This window comes from Phallusia mammillata, chromosome 6 (genome assembly GCF_965637545.1).
Source record: "Phallusia mammillata chromosome 6, kaPhaMamm4.hap1.1, whole genome shotgun sequence".
Classification (NCBI taxonomy): domain Eukaryota; kingdom Metazoa; phylum Chordata; class Ascidiacea; order Phlebobranchia; family Ascidiidae; genus Phallusia; species Phallusia mammillata.
Window position 1 is genome coordinate 16,447,520 of NC_137257.1, and position 26,168 is coordinate 16,473,687.

Genomic DNA, 26,168 nt, shown 5'->3' on the forward strand with positions numbered 1-26,168 from the left:
CAAACAAACAATAACCACTCATGAGCAAAAAAACAGCCTTCTAAGTTCTTTTTTTTCTTGTACACGCAATTGGAACAAGTTGACGCCCCAGCAAATAAATGTACCTTGTTCCCGCCTTAATTGAACCGCCACTAGCCATTCCCACCCACATATCGTTTATGAAACGTGAAAGGTCTTTGTTCACTGATTGCCGCGAAGACGGTTTCTCATACGATAGTTCAACCAACAAACAACCATTTTGGTCGAATGCAAACACTCGGACACCGGCCATTAGGTTTAATACAGCGATTTAAAACTTCCAATCGATGTTTGTTTAGGAAACTGGGCCCTTTTCGTTATGATCGGTTCAGGCGTGTTTACTATTACACTTTTATTTGGCTAGTTTGTGTTTACCACAAGGCGAGCCCATTGGGCTGTATCAGGGAGCCAAAAACGCAATAAATGTGGTTATAAAAGCGGTCATGCAAATATTTTTTAAAACCATGCTTTCTCTCTGGCCTTAAAATAAAAGAAGTATACACCATTTGGTTTTAAAACCGTTCAACGTAGCAATTTAGTGTTAAAATATTTTGCCATTGTGAAGTGGCCCAAATAACTATTTCTAACACAGCCTAAATGACATTTTTATGTGGTCTTGATAATACTTTTAGAGCTAACTTGGCCAAACAAGTGTGACTGGACCCTAAAGGACAAGTCGTGCGTTCGTTATTGTTGACAAAACAACTCTGCAACGTATGTCATCCCTCATTAGATTGAAGTCGTCGGCATTCGAAGGCAGGCAGCAGGATATCACAGAGAGCGACGTCCTTTCTGTGTCAAAGTATCGTCGGTTGATGAATGACTGAGTGCCGCTGGACCTCAGCGTGTGGAAACTAGTCGGTGAAACCTTCATTCAGTCCATGATACTATGCTGTATTTTTGAAGCGGGAACGTTTGTTTACCAATACCAATACCACTCACTGTTATTTTTAAGGCAAAAAATGAGGCGGTTGATTGCAAATATGGCACTCATCATAAATTGACAATCTATTTATAACAGGGGTGGGCAACCTTTGTCACTGTGGGGCCAAATACAATTTCCAAAATTAGATCGCGGGCCGCACCTTTATATAACACAAGGTGATTTTACTTTGTTGCATACCAAAAATGCCTTACTACAAGTAAAATTCGCATTTGATTCTAGCAGCATATTGTCTGGTCGAAGAAAAATAGCACCGGGCGCACTAATCTGCTCAGGAAATATAATAATTGGACTCCTTTGCCAGTACATTTGAAATCAAAAAGTGTCTCTGCGGGCCGCACAACTTTGATCAATGGGCCGCAGGAGACGGGCATGCGAGCGTTTTTTGCACAATGTGCTCGAAAATGTGCAGGTCGAAATGTGCGCACATTTTTCGAAAATGTGCAGGTGCCAAAATGTGCAGGTCAAAATGTGCGCACATTTTTTGAAAATGTGCAGGTGCCAAAATGTGCAGGTCAAAATGTGCGCACATTTTTTGAAAATGTGCAGGTGCCAAAATGTGCAGGTCAAAATGTGCAGGTGCCAAAATGTGCAGGTCAAAATGTGCAGGTGCCGAAATGTGCAAGTCATAATGTGCAGGTGCCAAAATGTGCAGTCGCTCAAATGAAGTATTGATATTTAACGTCAAACTATTGTTGTGGTCATAAATTGTGCCAAAAATATTAGTTATAAGTTATGACCTATAAATTAAAATCGGATTTAAGAGAAACTTGTAAAAATGCATGTTGTGTTTGTTAGACATGGCAAAGCGTGAAATTATCTAGCATTCAGGAAATAGGAAACACTGTTTTTCAGACTAGATATGTACACGATCGTCACCTCAATCGGTTTGACTTTATTGTTTTTAATTTAAGGCCTGTTAGCTTGTAGCCTGCCCAGCTTCTATAGATTTTACAATTAGACAATAGTATACTCATATGACAGTCCAGCTATTGTTTCCGTCACGCTTGATTAACACTACACGCTTGTCGGATGCTTGCATTGAGTTTGGTGCTTTAAGAGCAAGCAAATGACAAAGCTGGGCTTGTATGGTCAGATTTATGCATCTACCCTGTATAATGTTACTACGTGGTTGTGATTGTGCTGTTGGAGAGTATTTAATGTACGTTTTATCTTTTTAGTACTTCTTTAAACGCTTTGAAGTGATTTTACCTAACATATTAAAGGGTGCATAAAGTTTATTACTAATTGATTTAAAGTCTGGTAAAAATAGAACTTTCCTAACTGGCTGTATCTTTGAACTGATGTTCAACGACTTTGGCCTCGACCAGGAACTCTGGACAGACGAAAGGTCAAGCTTGAACAAAGATCATGTTTTTTTCCAAAGTTACTCATTTTAAACTGTCAACAAAGGGTAAATTTTGTGAATCAAAAATTAAGTTTATTTGAAGAAAAATTCAAGGCACCAAAACAATTGCTAGACATCATAACCACCAAGGAAACTGGTGCAGAAAACACAAGTCAAATTGCTATGATAAGTAACAAAGAGTTAGACACAACAGAGTATTTATGAGGATATGTTTTTTCAAGGCAAAAAACTAGTTTACGGAAGTTATCAAAATTGTCAGCATGTTGTCAACCATGCGACCACAGGGCCAGCTGATTTCTTTAGTGGAGCCAAAGTCTGGAGGTCTCGCTTATCCTTTTATGAGTTACTGCAACTTTTACAAAGTGCGTAAATGCCTGACAGGATGTTTACGGCCAGCCAACAAGCTAGATTTTTACTGCATTGCAAAAGTTACACTGATCCTCACAGAGTTTCCAAAAACGACATATGTGAAATTCTAGAAGTTGCTGGACTACCATATGAGTATACTGTTATTAAACTCAAAACCAAGTCAAAGACCCAGCTGTCCAGTGATTTTTATTCAATGAAACAAATGAATTATTAGAAAGTTTTCCATCCTTTGGGTTATACTGCACAATTGACAAAAGGACTATATATGTGTCTTTGGAAGAAACTCAAATGACAACATTCAAAAAGAAAAGGACAACCACACAGTTGCCCAACTTAATGTTTGACATTTTTTATTTGTTTGAGGCTCATTTACATGACATAACTTGGTATATGGGTATTTAATTAGGTTAGTTTTGAAACCCACACAAATACTTGATGTGATGCCCTAATTTTAAGTTTGCTAAAACATTCATGTTATTGCTTCTGACTTGCTATTGTGTGGACCAGATGGCTAAAAAGACCTACTGTAGGAATATCATAATACACCAAAATATCATTAGATGCTTTTGCAAAATTTGTAATTGTTTCCTGACTAATATACAGAAACTAGATGATTGCCATTATGAACGAAAAAGGTGTATGTTTCATGTGGGATTGCAAATAAATAAACAAACTAAATCTGGCGTGAACAATTAGAGAGATAAAGAGACTGAAACAGCCAGAAAGAATATTAGGATAGGGAAAATATTTTTTTGAGACCGCTGTGGGCATTCTGTATTATATTTTTGGTAAAAAATATGTACAATGGTAACAAAACGGGTTTAGAAAAGGATAATACTGAGATGTCATGAAAAAAATGATGGATGTGCAATGCAAAAGTATAAGTTCTCACCATTTATATAGGCATCAGTTATTTACCACTGCATTTGTTTGAAACCACATTGTATTTTCAGTTATTTTTGCCCTGAAGGGTCATATTCTGTTCAGTTAAAAAACTTAATCCACTGCATTTAACAAGAAAAATAACATACCTATATAAGTTAATTGATTTGCACAGAACACTATTTAAAATAAAAATGCAGGGAAAGATATATAATAATTATGTAATTGGGACAAAAAATTGTTTGTGTGAAAGGGACAGAAAGACTTTTTTAGTATGAAAGGGAGAAATTTTGGCACCTGCACATTTTGACCTGCACATTTTGACCTGCACATTTTGACCTGCACATTTTAACCTACACATTTTGACCTGCACATTTTGGCACCTGCACATTTTGACCTGCACATTTTGACCTGCACATTTTGGCACCTGCACATTTTGACCTGCACATTTTGGCACCTGCACATTTTCGAAAAATGTGCGCACATTTCGACCTGCACATTTTGGCGCACATTGTGCAAATTCTTGCCGTAAGCCCTGTTGGGCCGCAGGTTGCCCGACCCTGATTTATAATAAAGGCTTTCAACTGCTTAAAATTGTCATAGCACGTACGCGTTGAATGATAACAGCACAAAAGTGTAGTACAGAAATCAATTTGTAGTTTAAAAGTGATAAATGGTCTGTTTTCAGTAAAAATGTGGATCTTGTGTTGTCATATATATCACATTCAGCCCTACAACATTGGACGAATTGCTTTTCACAATAATGAACATTTTGCAGCACACTGGCAAACCCTCACGGCCCACATTTGATAATAACTGCTCTATCACGTTGTTAAACTGCATTCATTTTCTTTTTTTAGGTTTACACAACATGCAGTGCACAGCAAAATACGGTACTACAAGCTTGGAATTTCCATTACCATGTAGTCTTTCGTAATGATTTAAAAATAGGTTGAAAATGCAGAAGTATAGTTAAACCAGGGGGGTTGCTTCTACCACTACACGTAGAAGATACTGTTTCATTCTCATATTACATGGACTCAAGTATGTCACAAATGTAACTTCATGTGAGTTTTGACCACATGATTTCTTATCATGGTTAGGTATGTGTGATTTTAACAAAATCGTGTCAAGCAATTGTAAAACAAGTTAGTTCTCGCAACATGTCTACATCCATTGCAAAAATAGGCGTTGCAGTGCTGTTAGAAACCACTGCTACTTCTTTGTTTGGGCGTGTTTCACAAACTGAACAGGCATTGTTTGCAAAGAACTCCAAACAATGTGCCATTACTCACTGGAATTGGCGCAACAGTTCCATATAAGGTGATAAGAAAGAGCAGTAACTTGAAACCGATTCACAGTTGAAACACACAAAAAGGTGGTTATGATTTTAATTAATAGATTCATCCGAACTCCCAGGCTAAAAATATAAATATCTCATCACGTATTTCTTACGAATATCGCGTGTTCAAACCAGTTTTAGACCGTACGTTAAGAATTTCGATTTTAAGATAACATCGAATTCAAAAGGACAGGGTAAACCTATTCGACGTGTTGTGCATTATTAAACACTTCTGATGCCCTACAAACAATATACGTTCGCGGGTAGATTAATTACGTTACCTGTCAGCTTTTAAGCCGAAACACAGGCAAGTACCGTCTATACACCGATGGATGAATCGAATTTTCCGGGGTGACACGAGGCTAATATAAACACTACGCACATGAATAGTGCATGACCCCGGCTCTAATCATATTAAGAGCACACAACTGGAAGGAAAAAATTTTTTCCTGCTGATTGAAACCACTGACAAGAGAATATAGTACATCAAAAAAACATAAAAGGGGCGAATCGGTAAATTACCCCTGAAAGGGATAGACTTTTGAGAGCAGCTATTACGGAATTGGGTGCATTATGATCAATATATTCTTAAATTTGCATTGACCCAAATTAATAAAAAAAAACTGTTATACTACGTTGTATGCATAATGAAGGATGAAACAGAGTTATAAAAGTGGTAATTAACGTATCCAAAAAATTATCCGGCGCAAATGGAGTTTTCTCTGCCTACCATAGCGCGCTACATTGTGCAACAAACGACAACCCGTCACGAAAAAAAACAGGCCACAAATTTCCGTTTTGACCTGCGGGTCGAGGTAAACCAATGTGGGCTGCACGCGTTTATTGAGGGAACGAATTACGGTAATTTTTAGTCCCAAGCCGAAATGGCGTTAATTCGTTTTTTGGCGTTAGGTCCCATACATAATTCATGCAAGCCAAAGCACGCAAGGACATAAAAACAAACCCTTAACCGAAACTTGATTTCTTACTGCTGCGGAGATCGCTTTAGTGTCAAATTTTAACTTATTTGTACACCAAAATATGCAAAATACACCAAAACATTTCCGACGAAACACTTTTAATATGTTGCATTTGCTTTTAGTTGTACTGTTTGTTAACTGTTAGGGTTTTGCGATTAGTGGGCTTAAAACCCATTGACCTTTGCTAACTATTCGTGTTACAATCTTGTAGTCTTACTTGTCAAGTTGTAGATTATTTCATATCAGTCAATAAAATGAGCGTATTTCGCCGTGATAAAAAATTGTTACCAAGTAATTGATGCATATTTACAAACAGGGGTGGTGTAATGGTACTTGGGTATTTATTTTAGAAACAAGCATAAAATTTGAACAAATATAGGACTATTCGCACATTAATGGACCCAACGTTAAAAGCTTACATTCAATAGCCTCCAGTTGTTTTTCAAATGTATTTTTAGCAATTAATGCACTCAGCGCTACACATATGTGTTCTTTTTAATCGGGAAAAGCCGCATCCATGGTTACATACTTACATAAAAAATGGTCGGGATATACCAATGTTGATATCCTTGTATTGTAAAAGACTGAATGGTTGCCAACATATTTCCAGTGATTGTATAATCGCCAATGGCCCATTTTGTTTAGTACCAAAAGTATTTTTCGTTTATTTCTAGGTATTAATTATTGCCCGTCAGTAACCATGTTAGATAAAAACATTTTTTTGACAATTATGTAAATTTTAAGCGAACTAAATCTCGCAACGTAATCCTATAAAATGGCACTGACGTGAAACAGATTTAAACAATGATAAACATTTAGTCTTACAAAATATGTACTCAACGTGTGCAAGTTGTAATGTGTTTTTAAAAACACTAACAAAAACGGTTTATACCTCGAACGCACTTACTTTCGCAAAAAAATTTGACCAGTTTGACTTGCGTAAACACACAAGAAGGAATTTCAAACAGACTTCCATAAAAGCTGCGCCCTTCACGCAAATTTGCTACAATTCAATGGCGGTCACGCTTCAAGCATTTTGAATGACAGGCAGCGTCGGCAAACCCAGCGATTACGTCACATCGATTTATAAACCATTCAAAATGCCTGAATTGTCCGTGTTCAACTCTTAACGAAGTTCATGCGTTGAATGGAGATTTTACCCAGTTGACCTTGCCAAAATGGGGCACATTGCAAATTAAGGAAATGTACCAGCTGATTCTTTAGTGTACAACTTCCTTTTTTCGCGAGTTCTGCAGTGCATAAACTTAGGTGACGACGTAATGATGTTTAAATGTAGTTAAACTTTGCGTTGTACGATCTAATAACCGTGCGTTTGTGATGCTTCAAGGCACTATTGTGGTTTGAGTTCAAGCAATGTGTAAAGCGCTGTATTTGATATCTTAGTGCCAAATCCTATTGCAAAAGGTATATTGTATACAGTGTTCCTATGAAACGTTGAAAACTGTCGCTATATGGACTGTAAAGACCCTGCAATAAACCTAAGCATTAATCCAGCCCTGTATGACTGATTAACATGCTAGGATTGAACATAATGCAGTCAGTATTTAAAGAATATTGATTTAACAGCTAAAAAATACTTGTGAGGAACCTAATAAGAGGCTTCAAAGCTGTAATTTTCTCTTTTGATCTTTGTCAAATGCGTACAACATCATTATTATTTGATAATTCCCGGGGCTGCACGGATAAAACCCACATTCAATGGACAATTAATCATTCCATTGTTAAAGCATTGTGCTCAAAACAGGCATTGTTGCAAATTTTGTGCTCTATTTAGTAAATTTAAAGCGCTAAGCATGACTCAATTTATTCTTTTTGCAACCGTTCGAAACTAAAACGCTGAATTTTCAAAGCCAAAAAAGTTAATCAATTCCATCATTAACACCCAGCCTAAATCCCTACTTTATATTACGTTTCAATTGCGTGCTGTCGTAAAGCTTAAAAAAACAAGTCTTAAAACAGGCATATACAGCCTTGGAATAGTTGTAAGGTAGACACGCTGACCAGCATGACATGTATAGCTTGCAGTCATAAAATTGATTGTTTCTGGGCCTTTACTGTTTGTGTGGCAAGTGGCAACCAAGCCATAATAGTTTTAAAGGTCATCTTTCTAGCTAAGCAGATGCCGTTGCTGAAACGTACGGGATGTGCTTAAAAGTTGCGCCAATTTTCTTGTAGCAGGCGGCTTTGCTAATTAGGACTGACGGTAAAAAACACAACACAAAAGCGACTCTTGGTTTTTTATTGCTAGTCTCCGTAAAACACTCGCAAAGAGAAAAAAGGAGTAACAGCTAAACAACAAAACGACGTTTGGCGAAATGTAGCGCCTAAAAAATACAACGTCGCCCGAAATTCGAGAGGGCAAAAAGGCATTCGAGGGAGAGCACATCGTTCGATAGATACTGAAGAGCTGGTTTTCGATCGAAAAGACTGACTGTTCATTCGCGTAAGGACACACCTTGTACATAGGGTAAACGCACAAACACAAAATATACGCAAAAACCTTCTTAAAACAGGATTCTACTTTCGCTACTACTGTATGGTGTGTGGCTATTTAACACGGTGGGGTATAGTAGTGGCTACATTTACGGGTTTCCGAACAAGCTTTTGCAAAAATACCGTTAATGGCTTGTGTTATACCTTTGTAAAGAATGAGTGCACAAAGGTCGTTGGAAACCCAATCTATGTGATCACACAATCGACTAAAAATGTTTTTTCAGCCTGTTTAGGGCAAGTTCTTGACGCGTTTTGCAAATAATGGGTTTTTAGACGATGCTCAAGCTCAAAAGTGTGTAAAAATACAAAATTGGGGAGTTTAGTCAGGGCGGGAAAAACGCAGTCAGGACTGGATTGTAAAAGTGTGCAACGCTCTTGGGGTAAGTTTTGTGCCCAAACGGGGCTTTGTATCTAAGGGGGAAGGGGTGATTGTGTATCGGCGGCGTAAATGTACACAAACTGTAGCCCTCGACATGCTATGAGACCTTATAACGTGAAAACACTAAATTTCTTCTAAAGCGCGAACAAGACAATAAACGTAAATATATATTTATATCTGTACGGCGTAAAAACGTGGAAAAACTATCCAATTGATGCAACAAAACGATTGGCTCTTGACTACACCATTATCCATTGGAACGTAAACAGAAATAAAGGTCTCCCGATCTACAATAGACGCCGAAACATGGCTTACTATAGGTCAAGGCACTGCTGTTGAAAATACAGATAAGGTAGTAGTGAAATAAGTTGAAATACGGGTTGAATCGTGCTTAACACGTGCTAAAAGGTCAAACGCCTTTGTGTTGTAAACCAAATGTGCCCGAGAACAGATTTAATATGGGATTCTAACACGCACGACTTTGCCTGTTTAAACCAGGTTTCCAAGCATACCCGTGCAGTCAAGCACACAAAACTGTGTAAACCATAACTGAGGCAACACAGTTAAATGGTGTTTAAATGGTTGATTGCGGCAAGCACGTTCAGAAACCCGCTTTAAATCTGCCAAACCGTAATGGTAAAGCGCTGTTGGCAATATAAGTACTAGTTTTCGAGTGCAAGGTTGTTGTTCAAATACATCCTACAGGCTTGTGTGTAACGAGCTGTACAGTTCAAGGCCATCTGTTGCCCGCGAGGCCTTGCCAAAATGCGCAAATTCGCCCCTGTGGAGAATCGTCAAAGCAAATTCTCCATTCAAAACGAGGTAATATAGTGAAGACCGGGTCATTGTGTCAGGGCTTGGGACTCGGCCTCCCTGAGGAAAAACTGGGAGCGTAAAAAACAGCGACACGAAACGAGGAATTAACCAAGCAACATCGGCGAACTGTAACTAAACGCCGAATAAAAAAAAATAACTAAAACCTAATTCATAAAAAAACGCGACGGTACAAAAATTTTACAACTCGTCATCCGACTCATTCTCGATCTCGTCAACGTTGAGATCATCGCAGTCCAGCATAAAACTTGCGCTGACACCGCCTGGCGCCGTGGCCAGCTCCCCTGTGTCTTCCATGTCTCCGGGGTCATCGGCCTCGCCCGGAACCTCGTCAGTGGGCGACGGAATCCGGCCCCGAACGTCCCTGATGTGAGACATACCGGGTGCGTTCGGTCCGATCGTAAACATAAACGGCGAAGACGACGGCGTGTGTTGTTCCATCTGCACGCAATTGTGACGTCATAGTTACTACGTCATCAAAGTGATTGTGACGTCATAATTACTACGTCATCAAACCGATTTTTTTTGATAGAAATTGTTACATCAGTGTACTGCGGATTGCTGGTTGCACACTAAATAGATTCATACGTCATTCGTGACATCATTGATGCCACTGCGATTCTGATTCTTGCGTCATTCGTGACATCATACAGGGTACGGGCACAAACTCTTCTTAAAGTGTCGTATGTTGCATAAAGGGCAAGTGTTGAAGAATTACTACATTTTTTTACAAAATCATGAATAGCCTTTATCTCCCTGTTAAAACGTTCAATTTCAGCCCACACAGCTTAATACAAGATCACACATCACACATAAATACATCAATTGGACCACGTTCCATACAAAACGAGCGCAACATGTTGGTTGTGGGCGGTCGTAAAGCGATTGCTGTTTATTCGAGTTGTGCAAAATACCTCAGTTCGATTTTGTGCAACGGTCTACACACATTTAATAAAACTTAACGACTTTTAAGCAACTTGATGTTACCGTTTCTAGAAAGGCCATGTGTATGCTCTTTGGAAGGACTTAATTAATTCCATATAATTGACTTTGTGATTCTTTAAGAGAAAAAAAATCTGTCAAAGCCATGTAGGCTACAAACGGCGCGATGTTCATTACGTAAAAACTAAATATAAAATCGTTCATACAATTCGGCACAAGGTATGTTTTATTCCAATACATGGACGTCAAGCGCAGACAGCTTTGAACAGACAATTGAATAAGTTTGTTTCACTTGTGTATTTAGGGGGGTGCTTCCAAAACACAGCGCACCCTGCTATTGACTACGATCGGTAGGGCGTAACGCGAAAACGTGACGTCACAAAGAGCAGCCACCCACTCAATGTGACGTCACAAATATGTTTTGTAAAAATGTAGGCTACAGGGCGATATTTTTAACATTTTCAACCTAAATTGTAGCATAATACACAAATGACATACAATGCAACCCAAACAAGCATTTTGACTCTCGAATACATTTTTTTCGCGTACCAATTCGGATGCAAAACATCGTTTCCAATCTGGCTTCACTCATCTCTAAAGGTATATATGGATAAAAAAAAAACAATTGTTGATTTATTTTTTCAATACCAGGTCAATTTATCAACATGGCTGCACAAAATTCATGTACGTTCAATACAAGAATGTTCGTATTATCGGGGCCCGTTCACCGACCTTCTAATTACGCCTACGCAATTTTATACGCTCTGGCTACACGCAAGGGGATAACAACGTCAAGTCACCACGCATGAAGACTAACAGCATACAACTGGAATGCTTTACAGATTAGGGCAAAAACATTATGGCAATGACTGTTGAATATAGAAATGTGGCATTACTAGCTTTATCGACGTTAAAAACGATTGCAAAATTTTTGGGAACTCTACCACAAGTGCCAATTCCGGGCCCATTTTCTATTATGGAAACTATATTGGTCATTAAGAACCCGTTGATATTCGTTCTTGACGTTATACATTTTTGTGTAACTTTTAATTCGTAGCACAATTTGTCGACTACGCAAAAACTAAATATTTCTCCGTACATCTGTGTAAATTAGCTTTATTTTGTTTAACAAAGGCTTCTTATATGTATTCGTGTCTGGGACTTTAACCTAAACATGTGCTAGTAGTAAAAACGGCTATTTTGAGATCGTATGCCCTTTCCATGGCATTAGGCTGCGCTAAAACAAAGGTTCTGGCAGACACAGCCACAGCATTCCCTGTTTGGTATTTCACGAATTCCTAATGAACAGTCCCTGCAGCAAATTGCAAAGTTGAAAAGTGGTGGAGCAGTATAAGTTATAGCATGAGTTGTATGAAAATTGAAACGCACGCGAAAATATGTCGGTGGTAGTGTCTATTATGGATCTATTTAAAAAATCAAACAACTTGAAAGAATATATTTTTTTGCAAAAAATAGAAACTTGGACATACAATGAATATCTGTTAATCTGGACCCATTTGGACTAAAACAATTTGTCCGGATTAACCGAAACCGGTTTAACCGAGGTTTACTACTTTACTGCATGTTCTTCGCCTGAAAAACTTTCCTAATTTCAGTAACCGTACAAGCAAAGCGACAAAAAAAAATTTTCAAGTTTTTGGCCAAATGTTTAACATTTCAAATGTAGTTTTGTAGCAAACATAAGATTTTTGATTTAGTCAAACTTAAGTTTGTAACATTTCTTTGACACTTTTATCCAGAGTGTCATCCACGTTTGTCAAACTACTACTATCATCTCCAGGAAGACGTGCAAAAACACTCTTGACAGGGCAGTAGGTAACAGGAATTATAACAACTTCCCTTGTTGAGACCTTATCCCACATAGTAGAATTAAGGGCATGTAAGGACAAGAACCACTTTGAAAAGCAGATTCGCTAGCTTAGTGACAGCGCTGGTCATTGCTTCAGTGGCTTATGTAAGGGAAACGTCAACAAAATCGCAAAAACAGCACATATTACTTAATGTAATGTTACTATGCGTAAAAAGGAAGAACTGCTAGAATCTAATCGCTGACAGGTATGTTAAAAGTCTTAATCGGTTGACCGTTGGCGCGCACTTTTGTGCGAAACGACTAACAATGGATTTTCATTACTTGTTTATAATGACCATGAGAAGTCACAAAACACTTGGAAAAGCTTTATAGCGTTGTTGTGTGTAACAAAGCTTGACCACGGTGCCAGCGTGGACCAAATGAAAACTTACTTCAAATATACTTGTATTATGGTTAACCAACGTTTACTTGAAATAAAAACATAAATTCACGCCTAAATGCTCATGGACAATAAAATTAATTGGTTTTCATACGCAAAATGTCAACCACATTGCGGCAAAACTAAAGAAAATAAGCCTTTTATTAAAACTATAAGATAATACGCTCACGCCTAAAATTGTCGTTTAGTCTTGTTGCATAAGGCAGAAACTTCAAATTTTACCTCAATCAGCCTTAACGCAAAACGCAACAAGTTCAACTCAGTCAAGTCAAAAAACGCACCAAATACTCAACCGGCATACAAGTTTCAAGAACACAACTCGACAATCGAAATGTACAGCTGTTCAGCAATTACTCTCAAAGTATTTTGACTATTTCTGCGCTGTTTCCCGAGTGGTTCGGTTTTGGCCAGGGCACAATAAAACCCAGAACTTACCGGTGTTTGGTGTGTGTCGTGGCAGCGCAGTTCTTCAGGCGAACAGTCGCTACTTTGAATGGCCGAAGGGAACACTGGATTAATGGTTGGAATTTTCGCGCCGTCGCAGTCCGTGTTCGGAGAAGGCCAGCTCCCGCTCGTTAAGAACTGTTAAAAAAACCCACAAAAACTTAAATAATATTTGAATAAAAATAGGCAAAAATGTAAATTTCCCCAGTAATATGACATCAACTGACTTTTTGATATCTCCTGAAATTGCCCATTTAACAATATATCAGTGCATTATACGCATATTTGTGTGTGCAAAAGCAATTAAAAAACTTAAAAATAATAAAAATGTACAAAAAAGTAAATGCAAATTTTCCCAATAACATGGCATAAAAAATATGTCTTCGGTTTTTTGATATGTCCCGAAATTATCTATTCCACAATGCCTCCGTACCATGTATTCCATAATACGCGTATTTCCGTGTGTGAAAGCGATTTAAAAACTAACTACCTCTTTGCGAAAAAAAAAAAAAATCTTTGCGAGCTAAATTTTCCCAATAACATGGCATTAAAAAATATGCGTACTAACTTTTTTATGTCTTCCGAAATTACCTATTCAACAATGCCTCAGTGCAATGTATTGCATGATACGCACTATTCTGTGATTGAAACAGAGCCTTTGTAAGTACTTAGTACTGTTCTTTGCAAGCATTTTTTTCTCAATAACATGGCATTAAAAATATGTCTGCTGACTTTTTGGTATCTCCCGAAATATTTCTGTGTGTAAAAGTGATTCAAGAAACGTTTTCCCCATAACATGACATTAAAAAGATGTCTGCTGACTTTTTGGTATCTCCCGAAATATTTCTGTGTGTAAAAGTGATTCAAGAAACGTTTTCCCCATAACATGGCATTAAAAAGATGTCTACTGACTTTTCATTATTATCTCCCAAAATTGCCTATCCCACAATGCCTCAGAGCAATGTACTCAATGATACGCGCCTTTTTATACGTAAAAGCAAATAATTCATTGCCATTACAAATACTCAAGTAAAATGTTGTACTTCATAACGCTATAGGCCACCCACGCAAAAGTCCACAGCAAGTGCAAAACGTTCAACGCTGATGTAACTACTAAAAAAGGGTTACTTGTTAAGACAAATTTTAAACGATTTTTGATTGATGGTGCGATGCTACGTGTTCATAATGACTCTAAAAACTGCAGATAATCCTTCAGTTCACAACCGGCTCGGGTTATACGTGGACATAGAATTACTGCGTAGAAGCAAGGATATGCGGGATCTAAAAACAGGATTTGAATGATTACATTCACTAAACGCGCGGCTGCACTGGGCTGAGTAATAGAAATTGTTTAGGGCACTTTGGGCGTAAGGTGCGATACGGATCTGTCAACTGACGGTATTGGTAACCCATGAGCTAGATAAGCTAGCCGTACCGTGTTTTTAAGTATTTTCTTGCGTTCGATACTGAACTTAAATAACTGCATGTTGAACTTGGTTTCCAAAACGCACGGTAGAGCGTTGGCGACTTTCCTAAGAAAATCATACTTGACGCAATTCGTTTTAGAGCTGCTTTAAAACGGTGTTTACCTACATAGTTTGTGGCCTACAACCACGGTAAGAAACAAACATCACACACACAGAAAAAAGGAATTTTTTTGCACCGTTTTTTTTAGTATAAATACGTTGCTATGCATGTACAGCAGTTTACAATGAACATGTTGAATATATTAGCAATTAAATATAAACGCTAAAGATTTTGTTCCTTAACTTTGTAAACCAAACCTTCAGATGCGTTTTAGCGAGTAATTTTTAGGCCTCCTTCTCGCCGAAGTATATTAGCTTCTTATGTTTTTATGGTGTTGTAAACTACCAAGAAGATTACACGTTGCATAAAGGTAATTGCTATGACCTTTGTGTTTAAAAATTGCATGTAATACACATAGTCTGTCATCTAGTAAAAAGTCTACACTTTCCGTTTCTTAGCTCTGCCTATGCAATCTTATACACCACGACAATTGGAAATAGGACTTGTGGCGCGTAAGGTATTTGCATGAAGCGAATAAAATCAAATATTCTTGGGCCTGAAATCATGTCGAGTTGATGTTATTGCCAGAGGTTATGCAAACAAAACACGGCGGAATAGACGAGAGCTTTTCAAGGCTTTGCTACCAACAAACTGACGGAGGTCCCAGAGGGATCGTAAAACATTATTATCTTTCGACAAGATGCTATTCCGTAGCAAAACAATGTTAATGTGGGTTTTTATGAAAGATTTCGCGTACCTGATTGCAAGAGTTGTGCTTTTCCTTTCCTTTGGTTCTTTTATTCATCGTCTGTTAAAAGATATATTACATTCAAAAACACGTTAAAGAACACTATAAACGGATCTGTTCATAAGTGCAATGATGAAATCAACGCCCCAGACGTTACAAGCGACATGCTTTATTGTTCAAAATTTCGGCAAAAGCTCATGTCATCATTAGTGCTATGGAGAGCCACATCAGTTACACCCGTTTATATCCACCTGTCACCGAAACGTTTGTATGTCGCTTTTAACATCTATTAGGGCCGTTATTTTCATCATTAAACGTTTAAGAATGGTTTGGAAAAAAAATTGTGACATTAATTTAATTGTCACCTACACTTTACCAAAATTTTGGTACAGTATTTTCTCATAAACTCAAGCATATGGAATATAGTTTAAAGATTGTTTACCAATTCTAACCGTTTTTGTGTGCTTAATATACCATAACAACACTACCCAATTTTTGCTATAACATACTGGACAAAGAAAAGGCTTCAAAGTCACCCAGCACATGATAGGAAGGATATGTCAATTGCAATCTGTCATTATTGTTGGAACGTTTGATAATAGCTAAACTGATACCAGTTAATGAATAGATTATAAGTCGGGAATGTTTCAAACTTGTCGGCATTTTGTTCAATAGCTTTGGAAAACATATTTGTTTTTTTTGTTATTTTAAAAAGAACAGTAGTTATCTATTATTTACATATATGCCACAACACTTCAAGTGAATCTCTCTAAACATATTTTGCTGATGTTTCAAATTTAGATAACTTCTGTAAATTTTATTACTACGTCAAGCTACTGTGTTCATTAAAGGTTAAATAAAAAAACGCTTGTCCAGAAAATATAACGGTAAAGTCAAATGGTTAATTCTAACTGTACTTCTGATCACAAGTCCATGATATAGCTCAAATGCGTTGTTAATTCAACCTAGGAACATATTTGAAATGAACCTAAATTAAAGTAAGCTATACAAGAAAACATGGGTTTAACGCAACCAGATGATCTGTTTTCTTAATTATAGAGTTGGCCGAGCCAACTTGGCTCGGTACATACCTGTTTCATTTTCGCAAAATCGAGGTTTGGTCGTTGATAGCAAAGCTTATTATGCGATCTTCGGCTTCGACTTCGGGTCCTTCTTGCGTTTAGATCAGACGGGTGTGATTGACATCGTAGCAAACCACCATAACGGGACGAAACACGCTCAAATCTGGTAAAAATACAACGTTTTACATTGATTTTAAGGTTAGATTCGCGACGATAAAATGCCTAGGTTTGGTATGAGCAAGATTAAAGCATAATATGAAACAAAATATGTTTTGACATTCAAAGACTCTTGGACAGTTTAGAAAGGCAAATGTCACTTCTGGGCGTTTTCTTCAACCACGCACAACGAACATATGTTTTGTTTGTTGAAAATAAACCAATGGTGAAAACGCACTTTCGGTACCAGGTTTTTCATTTCAGGGTTTAAAACGGGCTTGTCTAAGGTAGTTAATCAATGCAATCTACCCATATTAAACTTTTAAAAATGCTAACGGTTAGGGCTATTGGGGACAGGGTGTGGGTTGGCAATAACAATAACATTACAATTTTAATCTCAGATGCATTTCGAGCTAATATTCTCGCATGTGTTTGGTCTGGTGCAAAACATCGCATGTTTTTGCATGTTAACACGTATAACAATATTAGCCCCAACAGGTATTGGATAATGAATTCTAAAGCTATTGTTATGTACAAATTCTCACTCTGGCCCTAATAGCCCAAGCCGTCAACATTTTTTAAAGTTGTGAGTAGATTGCATTGATTAACTCATTTAAAGAAGTTTTAATAATAGATTGCATGAATTTTGTGAATGGCGTAATTTAGTAGCCCGTTCAAAGTAGCCCGTTCAGAACCGTGTAATAGGCTAGGGACATAGCCAAGGCGAGTCAATACCCACTCTCAAGCAATTTTATTCATTAAGTATGTCAGAGTCCATACTGAAAAAATACAGCGTTGCCAGAAAGTGCGTAATGCAATACTTTTAGGGGTTGAAACGGTAAAATAGGCTAATCACATGGGCAAGGCTAGGCTATATTTCATTCATTAGAGCCCATACTAGAAAATACAGCGTTACTATACCAAGTGCGTAATGCATTTCATGGCCAAAACCGTGACGAAAACACAGACTCAAGGACCGAGATGAGAAATTCGTGACATGACCCGGAGATTTAAGTAACCATCTGGCCTCTGGCACCAAGGCAAATGAGAGTCGTACTACCAACGTTATTATAAACACAGTGTTGCCAATTACGGACGCAGGACGGAGGTTCTGAAACAGGAACATCAAAAGATCGTAAAGCAACGGGCGTTGGTTGTTTACGAAAGTTGTTTTTGACCTGATAGGCAATCTATAGGATGTTATGTAAAAAAAAACGTTAATAAGGTCGATTCAACCAAACTTTGATTCGCATCAAAACCTTTTTTTAAATACTTCTCTAAAAACAACCAACAAAGCTCTCTCAAACAAGAAAGCAACGAGCTTCGGTTGTTTAGGAAAGCTGTTTCAATGCTTGTTTTAGACCTGATAGGAAATGTAATGGGTGTTTCATAAAGAAAACGTTAACAAAGTTCATTCGACCGATTTTTGATGCGCACCAAAACATTTTTCAAAACAAACTCTGAAAAGTTTTATAACAAACCAACTTGTCCGAAACGACAGTTTCGAAAATGTTGCCTGATACCCTAAATGTAAAATCTGGGAAAAACGTTTTTATTCACAAAGGGCGTGGCTCAATGGCTGAAAGCGTTGGACTGAATATACCCATTTTTCAATCATAGTACGCTAAGCCAGTTAAAGGCATTATACCGCATCAAGATGGTCTTCCAAGCATTGCCATATGGCACGGCCTTTTTCAATTTACATAACTCACCTTCTTTCGAGGTCTGGTGTCGACGACGGTGTGTAATGAATGCTTTCAGTGTGTTCAAAATCATCGGAAAACGATAAGCTACGTTTGGTGGCGGACAAGCCGGAATGTGACCAACTTCTTGAAGCAACTTCATTCGAACGCGAAGAACAAGGGGAAGTGGCGTTGCAATAGGGCGAAGACAAAGGACTAAAACTGCTGTTTGAGTGTGGAAACGAACCGCTAAGATGGTGCTGGTAAGACGACAGAAAAGTCCAAGAACCGCTTTCTTGTTTTATCACAGTGACAGATGCTGGCCGCGGGACTGGAGACGCTGGTGGAGTGAGCAAGGAGTCTCCAGTTATTGAAGTAGCACTGGAGCAGTCCAGAGAACGGGAACAGTCGCTAGAGTTGGAAAACGCTGACTGCGCACGTCGCGAATCGCTTCGTAGCTGTCGTATGGGCTTCCATACTTTAGACCTACGTGAAGAGGAAAGGCCAGTGGATTCCAGTGGGTCTAGAGCCGACATGGTCTCATCAGGCTCCGAAACTGATCGACAATGCTTTTTTATCGGAGGGATATCGCTGCCTGCTGGTAAAGGCGTTTGAAACGAACCACTCGTGAATGTTGCCTTTTTGGGTGAATGTAGTGTACAGCTTTTGCCCACAACGCTAGGGAACACTGCGTCAGTTTTCTTGCTAGTACCACCATTGAATTGAAATGGATTATCGGCGTCCACAGCGATCGAGATTTTATTGACAGCTCCACTTCTTGTGGTGTGAATCGCCGATAAAGTACTCCTAGTCGATTTTTTCCCGGCTTCGTGCAGATCAAACACAGTCACTTGGGTCGTATCCACGTTCTTAGCCTTTTGTAGCGAGTTACTAAACCTGAGGTCGCGCCGAGTCAGAACGCCTGTACGTTGTGGCGTAAATCTCTGGCATGACACGCCTACCACAGCGCCGGACGTTCCAGCGTGCGAGGCGTGTTCCCCTGATGCGCTAGTGACTGAGGTAGATACAGACTGCCCTGCTGAGGAAGGTCCGGGTGATCCACGGGAAGGAGAGGGAACCCACTGGCCTAAAGGCTCTGCGACAAAGGAAGACGGTCGTGACTAAGGGAATTTTGCTCTAAATTGCCGCCGAAATTCGGAAGCAGGCCTAAGGTTGTGTCTAAAACAGAGTTGTAAGTCGGACCGGGTTCGGGCTTCGTTGTTTTTATAAAAACGGGCTTGATTCGGGCATGACTTTACACTCTGTGTCAGTATTTTTTTCAATAAATTTAACTAGCTAAGTAACCAGTTTCTGGACCTGAACTAATGCCAAATAGCACGCCGTGTTCAAGACCAATTGTCTATTGTGTTTGTTGTCTTGTCTTTCCTGGGGCTTCAGTGCATAGGCCTGTCAATCAAACTTTCGGGCTTAAACGGGCTTCTCAGAAACGATTCGGGTTCGGGCTCCAATTTCAGGCCCGTTTACAACTCTGTTCTGAAATGCGTAAAAAACAAACCCGCGTGCCCTGTTCATAATGCATTTTTATGAATTTTAAATTTATTTTGATATTGAAAGAAAGGATAAAGGTTCTCTTAACTTGCCTTGAATTTGTTTGTCTTTTAGGAGTTGCATACAATCGTGATCAATTTTGATTGCTGTTTTCCGTAGCTTTTTGTCAAAACTTTAACAAAAAATCGGCTACAAATATATCAGACAGTACTCCCAACAACCAATATTGACGCCTAAGAAACCGTTATACTATCATAACCGGCAATTATTGGTTGGCAGTAAACCATGCGTGCTCGGGCCCGAATCCTGGGAGCTTTGTTCAAAGCCAACACAAAAACGCGCTATCTCCACTTCCATAGCTTGTAAAAACATCATTTCTGTTGATAAGAGAGTTTAAGACTCGATCAACAATTGCGAACGGGGGTATACTGTTGCAAGCCCGTAGCATCAACACGTCGAAATACTATAAAGGCCGCGGTCTCAGGGTTCTTGAGTCGGAATTCGTAACGCTAGATAACGCGCCGAATCAGGGTCACGCCTAAAAGGCCGCGACGGGTAACCCATATGGTACACTAGCGTAAAGAAAGTCGCCATGAATGAAATTAGGTGCCACCCGTTCTATTCAGTGTCGGAGCGCTTTGGACGAATGCCAACGCGCGGGGCCTGTGCCGACAGCGACCCGACTGGCCCAAGAATGCTACATAGCGCGCGGATTGATTACAACACAATCGGTGTTAGCGCAGACAATGGCCGACTTTTCGAGGCTCGACAACGCAAAATAAACAAGCGACCTGAGTTATTACGCTTCTTGTCCCTAGAGCCGTGTGTAGTATGCTATTACACGAAGAAAAACAGCAATCTGGTTCTGGTGTGAGCTTGTCTCTACGTCTCAAGCTGGTTCGAATGTCAATTGCTCTTCAATTGGCGAATTTCAACAAGGCAACAACACTCTACTTTGGTATACAGTGCACGCAACGCTAAGCAACCGTAACCTAAACGATTTGGCTTTTATCTCAAATGCACCAGCTTGAGTTTTCCCACAATCCTTGTTAAGTAGGGGTCAACAAAATCAAGATAACACCACTGAAATTCTAAGCCCTAAAAGTGTTGGTAACAAAATTTGCAAGGACAGAACGTGCATACACTTTTTTCACATTTTAAAATAAGTTGTATTAAAGTTAAAGAGATGGAGTTTGGTAGGTTTTATCAAATTGTGTAAAGATATGGCCTGCATTAACTGATGTACCAGGATGAAAATCCAATTAGATCTGCAAAATTGACATTTGATTAACAGCTGCCTAACCCACCATCACCTCATGAATAAGGTCAAACTGCAGCAGCTTACAGAACTGAGCAGGGCTTACCTTTCGGCGGCGTGTATGAAAATGAGGTAGATGGTTTGTTCATAGGCCCAGCAGGGTTGTCCGGCTTGTGATGCTAAAGACATAAAGATAGGCGTTAATGATAATCACATAATCTTTCACCTGTTTAAATTTGTTCTTTTGCTTTAAGGTACCATAAGGGTTTCTGGCTTAATGAATTGTTTTGGCAGTCTCAAGTGTCAGCGTAATAATTTGTTAATATTTTCTGAAGGTATAATTTATGTACCTTAATTTGTATGCAGAAGCTTAAAATCATAATTTCGTATAATCTTTCACACTTTTTCTCATAAATCTTTGAAGTTTTTCATTGTTGTCTTGTACAACATTGTTTTAAAGTACCATATGGGTTTCTGGCATAATGATTTTGTGACATATAAAAGTGCCAGTGTAACAACATTTTGGCATTTTCTAAAGGTATAATTGAAGCCTTCAAAGCTTGAAATCATATTTCATTCCTTGTACTGCATAAGAATGCAGACTATTTTTGTGTTTAGGAAATATTGTAACTCTAGTAATTTGGTGGCAAAATTTGGCGTAACACAAAAATGTCCGTGCCAAGGGCAAAGGGCACATGTTATGCAAGCAGTTATCGCCATCACCACAGGCTTTCAAATAGTTTTAGGTGCCCTACAAAAACGAATTGCCACACCAATAAGAGCAGACAATGATAAACTGCACCTGTTGAAACGGAGGAAAACCTCGGTCATCAATTCGAAGCTTTTCATTGATGTTAAAAGAGAGTTGAGTCACAACGGCCGACATCTTGTCGTTGTTTCTGACCCAGGACTGATGGAATTGATGGGCACTTGTTCGGAGTGGTAGTGGCTTGTGGCTTTATTAACACACAGCGCCTTTTCTACCATGGCACCACACAACCCCTTGGCTGAGTTCTTGTACTCAACGCACTTGGTGCAAAAAGCACTCGTGCGTGCTTCAAAATCAGTTAATGACAGACACCATGCTTCTAATGACCTGTAAAAGATTGTGGATTAAAAAAAATACAGTAAAATATTGTGGATTTAAATAATACTTGGCTAAACTGGATTTAGTTAATCTGAATCTTTGCCTAACCCAAACTTAGGTACAAATGATTTGTAATGTGTAAGGCTTTAACTAATTGACGTCTTCTAATTTGGGTTTTCATCTAATTCAGGCATTTTTTTGGCTAAATGGGTCCTGGTTAACCACGGTTTACTGCACCATAAGTCAACATAACTTTAGTGTAGTGTGTATTAACATCCTAGAAACATACATGGCAGTATTTTGTTCATTTTCCAGCAGTGTGACATTTTGGTGACCAAACTCAAAAAAAGAAAAGTCATACACAATAAAATGCAACATATTCTGAATTGTTAAACCTGTATTTACCTAACTGGTTTGAGTGACAAAGATCTAACTATTGCTTACAACATTGCAATTGGCAGATTCCCAATCACTGCTTGCCTACAGTTTCATGAATTGGTAGCCATAAAGTCCATCCAACAGCAGGAAAAAAACACCAAAACGTTTCAACATCATTGTTAACATGTTTTCATACCCCATTGAATGACATTGAAAAAATGTCGCAATGATTCACCTACATTCAGCTAATTACTAGCAAGCCACACATGGTCATGATCATATGGTTTACATGTACTTCAGTGTACTGTTATTCAGCAGTATCGCACCCATTTTTGTTTTTTGTTTTGTTATTATTTGTGCCTTTTGCGGCGGTTCAAAGCACCATACTGGAATGTGGGATACTACCTATTAACTAAAACCACCAAGTGCACTTACACAACATGAAAACATGAGAACAATCAAAGTAAATTTACAGTTAAGCACCAAATGACACTTCACTGACATTTGAACTGCATGCCAACAAGACATAAAATCAGCAACAGTAATGAAATCATTGTCAGAATGATAGTTTTAAAAACTTGAAATCAATTGATTGGTTGGGATAAGTGGTTTAGGAGTAGAACTAACAACACTGGGAAAACATAAAAGGAGTCTATTATTGAAATTCCTGAATTGGATCCCTCTTCTTTCTGTTTATCAATAACTAGGACATTTCAAAAGTTGGAATATATTATGGCTTGGCATATTTGATTGTTTGCCAACATTAACCATGAAAACAACATAATAGCACCACTGTAAAACAAACTGCTAGAGGCACTTATACAGTTAAGGGTGCTATACATGAAAAGTCTCAAAAGGTCAACAAGTTTCAAATAAGGTTAACTTTAGACAACATAACCCCCAAATGTTTGGGGCAAAGAGGCATATTTCCCATTCATGAAATCACTTTTACGAACATTATTGCATTTATGCCTTACTGCTTGAATATTGAAATTGACCAGGAAATGCAAATAAGTCTAATTTGGTTGGGTTGTTCAGTTGGACAAATTAACACTTCACAAAATGGCTTTGGATAACAAAAATGAAACAATGTTTTTGAGAAAATGTACAATAGAACATCAAAAAGTTTGACAAGGTGTACCGCTTTATTAATTCATTTGGGTCCATGGTTATATATATTATTGAAAGATATATTATTGAAAGTAGTAAATCATTTAATTCACAACAAATAAAAATTCACTCAGCAATCAGCATGTAATTTGCCAAACACTTTTTCCTATTCATACAAATTTAAACTGAACTTATGTTATCACAGTGCAAACTGCAAATAGCACAACGATCAGACTTGCAAGCATAACACTGGCTACAAAACGTCAGTAAATCTCACTTAGTTACAACAACCTTTATATCTTTTTGCTATACAGAAACAAACTTCACCATCACTTCAACATGCCCATTGCATTCACTTGTATTCAAGATAAAACGTAAAGGAGCATTCGCGATTCATCTGCAAAGTTTCAATTAAACTATTCTGCATGAATAGAATGACTGCACGGGTCCCTTTACATATTTTTACATGAGTCAGTCGCGTATTAAATACGGTAGGGGTAAAAGAACGTCACAACATTACGAGCTGCCCGAAGACAACCTCTCTTGAGCAGACGTACAGGCGAAAAGACTGCAACGCTCTCGGCGCAAGCAAAACACGAGAAAAAACACGTTACGCCAACGACCCATGTTAAAGGTCGAGAAAAAACAAAAATCAGTCCCTTTTGTAAAATCCTTTCGGTGAAAATATAAAGGCAATTAGGCACGATAATTAGATTACTGCTTGAATTTTTAACCGTGCTGACAACGCTTATGCGGAAACGCATTGTTTTTGTTTTTTATTTCCTGCAACATCCCATGACAAGCGAATCACATACAATCACAGTTACGGGCCCTTTATTAAAGTTTTACCCATTTTTTTCCCTGTGGAAACATATTCGACAAAATTCCAACGTAAAACAACCAAAACCACATGGCAAAGTTTTGATATGTGTCGTTGTTACGTCATGATGGGCTTTGTAGGCAACAATTAAGTACAAAACGAAAATAGGAGTGTTCGATTATTTCAACGGGTAAATGTTTGGGTGGAACACAGAAAATATAAAATGAAATTATCGCACAGAACTCATTTAGTTGCACATTGCGGAAATTGGTGCTTTTTTAAGCAAATAGGTCATAACATCGCTACCTACGTAAACATCGATTTTGAAGGACTGCGGCAAATTTATTGAACACCTTTCTGTTACTTTGATCCTCTCCAAATAAACGTTATCCTGTGAAGCTTTTCGTTTAATAATCATTACACAAATATATGCAAAATAGGTTCCCATTGTTCATAGAAATCAAAGAAAGGTGGCAACGAAACAAATTTGCCTATTTGACGGATTACCTGCGTTTTAAAAAGTCTCTTAGTGCAACTTATTGCATTTAACAGGTTTCAAGCAACAATAACACACAATGCTAATAGACAAACACAATGAAGAGAACATTGTTGCGAAAATAATTAAGTAATGGTCTGCTATGTCGATTTTTGCATTATTTCACACATCTTTCATTTGCAAAACACACTGGCATGATACCAAATGAATTAATAATGGTTTATTTTAAACATCAACATAAAATAGCGTTTCATTCATTTTAACAAATACATTTTAGAATCTCCCGAATAAAATAAACTTGTTTCTCTAGCGCCAACACCATAAACAAGTAAAATATGCCATGGAAATGCGCACCTAGTGGTTACGCAAAATAACAAATGATTGATAATTTATCCTGAGCTACACAGGTTTTCAGACATTTGACTTAATTGAAAACTAATTTTATAAATCTGTTTGCTATTATGTTTATAACATGTATTAAAATCAGAGCAAATGCTGAAAAATTGTAGAAACAGTTTTGATTTTTTAGTGTGTAATAAAATTTTAAATAATTGTTCGATTGTTCTCTGATATTGCGGATTCTGCAAAAAAGTCAAGTAAACATCATCAGCTGTTGCGGTGAAGGAATCGTGTTTTGCAAGTCGCTCAAAAAAATAAAATTAATTTTATCACTGTAAAAAGCGGGATTGTTGGCAAAATGGGTAAGTTTTTTACTGTTTGCATGATGATGTAGTGTTTTTTTGGCTTGATTTGGTATGAATATCCTTAAAAATATCATTGTAGTGAAATTCTACCAAAATATAATAACCTTAAAAAATGGTAAACCTAACATTGTTATTTTAGATCAACTTAAAGTTCTTTAATACCCCTAGAAAACATCAATTCAATAATTTTACATCTACAGTAATGTTTGTAGAAACATACATTTGATAACCATAAAACTCCACAAAAATATGTTGAGTTGAGTTGGCGTTTATTTCGCTTGGTGAAAGACAATATAGTAACACATTTGCACTAAAACAAGCTCAA

At 38.0% G+C, this 26,168-nt stretch overlaps 1 protein-coding gene across 1 annotated transcript; it reads right to left on the reverse strand.

The window, feature by feature from the left end:
• Positions 1 to 8,147: 8,147 nt before the first annotated feature.
• On the reverse strand, positions 8,148 to 22,369 carry LOC145232616 (uncharacterized). The gene is made up of 7 exons (XM_080097278.1): positions 22,051 to 22,369; positions 21,355 to 21,427; positions 18,512 to 19,577; positions 16,653 to 16,806; positions 15,571 to 15,621; positions 13,278 to 13,424; positions 8,148 to 10,071 (listed from the first exon to the last, which is right to left on the reverse strand). Exons 1-7 carry the CDS (start codon positions 22,132 to 22,134, stop codon positions 9,811 to 9,813), a joined length of 1,836 nt encoding a protein of 611 aa, XP_079953404.1. The 5' UTR covers positions 22,135 to 22,369; the 3' UTR covers positions 8,148 to 9,810.
• Between the last annotated feature and the right edge of the window lie 3,799 nt (positions 22,370 to 26,168).

Coding starts and splice junctions, on each gene's coding strand:
- LOC145232616 (XM_080097278.1), bottom strand. CDS start 22,134: ATGTCGGCCGTTGTGACTCAACTCTCTTTTAACATCAATGAAAAGCTT. Junction 19,578..21,354: donor TTCATACACGCCGCCGAAAG/GTAAGCCCTGCT, acceptor CCTTTGTCGCAG/AGCCTTTAGGCCAGTGGGTT. Junction 13,425..15,570: donor AGCACAACTCTTGCAATCAG/GTACGCGAAATC, acceptor TTTTTTTAACAG/TTCTTAACGAGCGGGAGCTG.